Source organism: Zalophus californianus, chromosome 13 (genome assembly GCF_009762305.2).
Source record: "Zalophus californianus isolate mZalCal1 chromosome 13, mZalCal1.pri.v2, whole genome shotgun sequence".
NCBI classification, from domain to species: Eukaryota; Metazoa; Chordata; class Mammalia; order Carnivora; family Otariidae; genus Zalophus; species Zalophus californianus.
The window spans coordinates 48,384,247-48,390,281 of NC_045607.1; the positions used below are offsets into that span (position 1 = coordinate 48,384,247).

Sequence of the window (6,035 nt, forward strand, 5' to 3'; positions counted from 1 at the left end):
AAAAGAATATAGTTATATTCTTACTAGTTTGCATATGCAAAAAGAAACTAGATAGACTTAAAAGACATTAAACTCTTCAAACCATGGGAAATGTTGGAAGAAATTGTGTCAAAATGTACATTTATTCATAAGGCAAAATTGAAATTTACTACCGGAAAAAAATGCAAGTTAATGAAAATATCCATAAAGCAGAAATAAGTATGGGGGAAATGCACAAAGATTGCTGGTGACAATATTTTGGAAAGGAATTTTTATGTCTTGAATCCTATCCTTAGTGTTTATCTAAATACAGGGGAAACTTTTGTGCCTAGATTTTAGTTTATTAGAGTGTATAAAACAATGAAGTACAAGAAGGTATACATTCAGGAACAAATAATGGGCAAAGGAAACTATAGGATGTATAGTCATCGGAAAGTTGTGTAGCCTTTTAAAAATGGGAGAGTGGAAAACAAGATGGAATTGTATTGCACAGCAAAAATTCAGGCTATATTATTTACATACCATGGTCACAATTTGGTATTTTGAGACACATGATATGTGTTTTAAATGATTAGTAATATGAAAATATGAACCAAAATTATGATTGAGGTTGTTACTAAATTGTGTAGGATAAAAGTCGAAGCTCAAGCGCTTTATTGAGGAACAGTTTTCAGCATCTCGCCCGTAGGCCCTCTTCTGCCGTTTCTTTTCAATTTATACAAAAGCCGCATTTCATTGTTATTCAAAAGACAGAAGCCAGGAAGTGTGAATTTAGCAGGAGAGCTCAGATGCCGTGCAAAGTGTATACCAAACGCGCAGCATCACATAAGTTACACCCGTCCCGGGCCGACTGTACCCCACGTACGGAGTGACCCGGAGAGGCCAGCTCGCGGCACCCCGCCCGGCAACTCCTCCTCAACCCCCGCCCTTCGCGCCTCCAGCGCCCTTCCTCCCCATCCCCCGTACGTCCGCCCACTGGCGCGTCAGGCGGCCGCGCAGCCGCAGTACCTGCCGCGGCCGCTCTTAGCCCGGGGGATCCTGGGACGAGGCCTTTCCGGAAGGACCGGCTCGGCGTCCGGGGCTAGGCCCGTGTTCCAGGCTCAGGCCCAAGCCCGGCCCGTGTTCCAGGCCGTCGTCCCAACGCAGTCGCCGGTCACCGCGGCGACGTTCCTGTGACAGCGGAGGGCGCAGCGGGCCGCTCGCTGAGGTGGCCGGCTTCGCCGCCTCGCGAGCCGCAGTACGTGGCGGCGCCTCCCCCTTGGCCCGGAGCGGAACTGCTGGAGCAGCGGCCGCGCAGGCCTGACCAGGTGAACCGGGTCAGTTAACCGCCTTCTGGTGAATCATCTGCATAATAATCAGATTTGAGGTCCACAGCTCTTTGTGGTCCTGCTATCGAACAATTTTCCGTGGATGACTGGTGTGTTGTGAGGGGTGCCACAGTGACTGCTTGCCCTTGATAAGGAAAGAGAGCTCTCCTGCTCTTCGGACCGCCTCGTTTCCTTGAAAGCTTTCAGGTTATAACTTCGTGCCCGGGCACAGATCTTTGTGCCAGAGGAAGGCTTTCACATGAAAGTGTCTCTTGGTAACGGCGAAATGGGCGTCTCCGCCCATCTGCAGCCTTGCAAGGCGGGAACCACACGTTTTTTTACCAGCAATACTCACAGTTCGGTGGTATTGCAAGGCTTTGATCAGCTTAGGATAGAAGGTTTGCTTTGTGATGTGACCCTGGTGCCAGGTGATGGAGATGAAATCTTCCCCGTTCACAGAGCTATGATGGCGTCTGCTAGTGATTATTTCAAGGCGATGTTCACAGGGGGAATGAAAGAACAAGATTTAATGTGCATTAAGCTTCATGGGGTGAACAAGGTTGGTCTGAAGAAAATAATTGATTTTATTTATACCGCAAAACTTTCTCTTAACATGGACAATCTCCAGGACACACTTGAAGCTGCCAGCTTTTTACAGATTTTACCTGTTTTGGACTTCTGTAAAGTATTTCTTATTTCAGGAGTCTCTTTAGATAACTGTGTTGAAGTTGGACGAATTGCTAACACTTACAATCTTATCGAAGTGGATAAATATGTCAATAATTTCATCCTGAAGAATTTTCCTGCATTACTGAGTACTGGGGAGTTTCTGAAACTCCCCTTTGAACGGCTTGCCTTTGTGCTTTCTAGTAACAGTCTTAAGCACTGTACTGAACTTGAGCTCTTCAAGGCTGCCTGTCGCTGGCTAAGGTTGGAAGACCCTCGGATGGATTATGCTGCAAAATTAATGAAGAATATTCGATTTCCATTGATGACACCCCAGGATCTCATCAATTACGTGCAGACAGTAGATTTCATGAGAACAGACAATACCTGTGTGAATTTGCTTTTAGAAGCTAGCAATTACCAAATGATGCCATATATGCAGCCAGTGATGCAGTCGGATAGAACTGCCATTCGATCTGACTCGACACACTTGGTCACATTAGGAGGAGTTTTGAGGCAGCAGCTGGTTGTCAGTAAAGAATTGCGGATGTATGATGAAAGGGCACAAGAATGGAGATCTCTAGCCCCCATGGATGCTCCTCGTTATCAGCATGGTATTGCTGTCATTGGAAACTTTCTTTATGTAGTTGGTGGTCAAAGTAATTATGATACGAAAGGAAAAACTGCTGTTGACACAGTTTTCAGATTTGATCCTCGGTATAATAAATGGATGCAGGTTGCATCATTAAATGAAAAGCGCACATTTTTCCACTTGAGTGCCCTCAAAGGACATTTATATGCTGTTGGTGGGCGGAGTGCAGCTGGTGAGCTGGCCACAGTAGAATGTTACAACCCAAGGATGAATGAATGGAGCTATGTTGCAAAAATGAGCGAACCCCACTATGGCCATGCTGGAACAGTGTATGGAGGCCTGATGTATATTTCAGGAGGAATTACTCATGACACGTTCCAAAACGAGCTCATGTGTTTTGACCCAGATACAGACAAGTGGACACAGAAGGCTCCAATGACTACAGTCAGAGGTCTGCACTGCATGTGTACAGTTGGAGACAAGCTCTATGTCATTGGTGGTAATCACTTCAGAGGAACAAGTGATTATGATGATGTTCTAAGCTGTGAATACTATTCACCAACCCTTGACCAGTGGACACCAATTGCTGCTATGTTAAGAGGTCAAAGTGATGTTGGAGTTGCTGTCTTTGAAAATAAAATCTATGTTGTAGGTGGATATTCTTGGAATAATCGTTGTATGGTAGAAATTGTCCAGAAATACGACCCAGAAAAGGATGAGTGGCATAAAGTTTTTGACCTTCCAGAGTCACTTGGTGGCATTCGAGCTTGTACTCTCACAGTTTTTCCACCCGAGGAAAACCCTGCGTCACCTTCTAGAGAATCACCTCTTTCAGCACCTTCAGATCATTCATAGGACTAAAATGTAGTACCTTTGCAGTGCATCATGGATGATCTCACACTTCCCCTTCAGTTGTATCTTCTTATAATGATTGGTACAGATAGTACATAAAATGGTAATTGATGTTATTTGTATTGTTTGGCTCTGTGTTTATCGTATGGTTAACAAATGTATTCTGAAAATGTATTCAACATAGCCAGCTGTTTTAACAAATGTAAAAAGGTATGTAGAAAAATGTAGGTGTGTTTGTGGTGTTGTGTAAGTCAAATTGTAGGTGATTGCAGTAAATGTATAATTATGTTCATTATGCTTCAAAGCTGCAAGTTTTCATCTTTGACTACAAAACATCAAAGGGAGGCTGCCTGCTCTGACCTAAGATAAACAAAAGGTCGCCAGATATTATTACCTACCTCCCTTTTTTCATGTAGTTTTTGACATCGTTGCCAATTCACCAGATTGAGTGCATTCAGAATATGTGAAGTTTCTTAGGAGAAATAAACAGTATAGCCCTAAGTCAGGGTTTTGTATCTCTCTCTGGAGAGAGGGAAAGGGAGAGAGAAAATATAAGTATGTACGTACATTACATACATGTGTATATACATTCATACATCCCTATACATACACATATAATTTTTAAATTGGTATTTCAGCTATAGGGAAATTGTTTTTAAATTGAATTTTTTTCTTCTACCTAGCAGCTATTTCTATTCAAATGGGACTTCAGTACCAGAAAATACGTTATCTGTAGAGTCATACTAAATTGAGATCGATAAGGGCTACAACATATTAAATTGACCACCAAATCTGTCATTTGACTAAATTGTTATTTCAGATGAAACACTTTTCTGCTTGTGTATTGTTTTCTATAGAGTTGCTTTCATACAGGCTGTTTAGCACAGTTCGGGTTTCTGAGAATTGGTTTTGTTGAGTAAGTTTTAAGTAAGGTCTACTATTTTCTGCCTTTTTGTTCAGTAAAACTTATATGAGGAAAGCTAAGAAAGAAATATGCTGAACAAAGCTATAGAATTTTAAGTTCAGTGTCCCAACTTAGTCGTTCTAACATGATCATTTGATTTGGAGTGGTTGCTCTAGCCCGTGTGCATCCTAAGCTTTGTGTGATCTGCCTCAAGGCTATGATGTGAGCAAGCAGGAGGTAAACTCAGTTATGTATCAAATCAGAAAAATGCCCTTTTGCCTTTGTCTAAAGAACAGGACCAACTTCAGATTCCCTAAGAAGCGAGCTACAGAAAGCCTGGGACACTGCTGCTTTTCAGGCAGTACTAAAGTAGATGTTCAGCCTCTTAAATATCAAGGGCATCCCTACTGGTTGAGAATCATATGGGGAGATCTTAATGAGACCCTTTCAGCAAATGGGAGTCATAGGAGTCCTTTGTATGTAGTGAGTGATTCTGGAGAGGTACTTTCCTGGAATAATTGCCTACCTGAAGAAAAATTTACATATTTGCATACATATAAGTATATCCCTACACTTGGGAGATTGTCATAGTATAAATCAGGAACAATCTTCTCTTTATTGACAATCCCATAATAAAACTCAGGAACCCAGACAAAAGGAATTGGCTTCCAGGGATCTGAAACTTAACTGCCCATACAAGTGTTGATTCATTTTAATGCTTTTTATGATTTCTGCCTTGGCAGAAAATTTCATACTTTCTATGTTTTTTTAAATGACTAATTTTTTATTACTAAAAATAGCACAGTTGAGTACATTTAGAAAATAGAAAAAGTAGAAATTGATGTTAACTTTGTGCATTAAATAAGCAAGAAATGGCATCCCAATCATTTCTTTATTAATGAGGTTAAATATTTGTGTTTTTTGAGTAGCTCTGTTTCCTCTTTGAATGTTCATCTCCTTTACCCTTGTGATACCTATTGGACTTGCTTTGTTTTTTCATACCAAGTTATAGGATCTCTTTATATAATAAATATAATTTAACTGGCATTTGTTTGCATTAATTTCTTTTTCTCAATCTATTACAGTTTTATAAAGGCAGGGCCATTCAGTTAATTTTAGAGATAAAATTTGTCCATCTTTTTGCATTTTGACCTTTTGGGGATAATTCTATGGTTTTTTTGTTTTGTTTTTGTTTTTTGTTTGTTTTACGTAGTACTGATGTATTACTCTTGGTGCTAATTCTGACCTGCTGAGGTGATACTGCTCTGCTTGCCTTCTATTCTGCACAGACTTTTCTCTTTACCTTGTTGAAAAAAGGTTTTTGCCTTCTGTTACAGTTGACTCTGTTGCTTTGTAACTAGCTAAAAATTGCTTAAGCAGATAAGCTAACTACACCTATATCCCCTACCTCCAGCCTCACATGCTCTACCTCTCACCCTTTTAGAATTTTCTGCAGTGGACAGCTGTCTTGGCAGTCATAGAGTAGCTGACTGATGGTATGCTGATGCTACTAATTATTTCTGGAATTAATTGCTTACAGATAAATTTTCAGTGGCTTTGAAATGATCGGAAAGATTTTATTTTCATAGCTAATTTCTTACGGAAAATTAAGACTAGAAAAAAAGGATAAACTGCAAACACATTAGATATTTTTAATGTTTATTATTTTTATTTTTCTAAGTTTCAGAATTAATGTTCGTTAGTTTTCTGATTATAAAAGTAATTTGTGTTATAC

General features: G+C 40.4%; 1 protein-coding gene across 1 annotated transcript; it reads left to right on the forward strand.

Annotated features, from left to right (window-relative positions):
• Positions 1–1,001: 1,001 nt before the first annotated feature.
• On the forward strand, positions 1,002–5,347 carry KLHL9 (kelch like family member 9). The gene has a single exon (XM_027616089.2). It carries the CDS (start codon positions 1,546–1,548, stop codon positions 3,397–3,399), a length of 1,854 nt encoding a protein of 617 aa, XP_027471890.1. The 5' UTR covers positions 1,002–1,545; the 3' UTR covers positions 3,400–5,347.
• Positions 5,348–6,035: the final 688 nt, after the last annotated feature.

Coding starts and splice junctions, on each gene's coding strand:
- KLHL9 (XM_027616089.2), top strand. CDS start 1,546: ATGAAAGTGTCTCTTGGTAACGGCGAAATGGGCGTCTCCGCCCATCTG.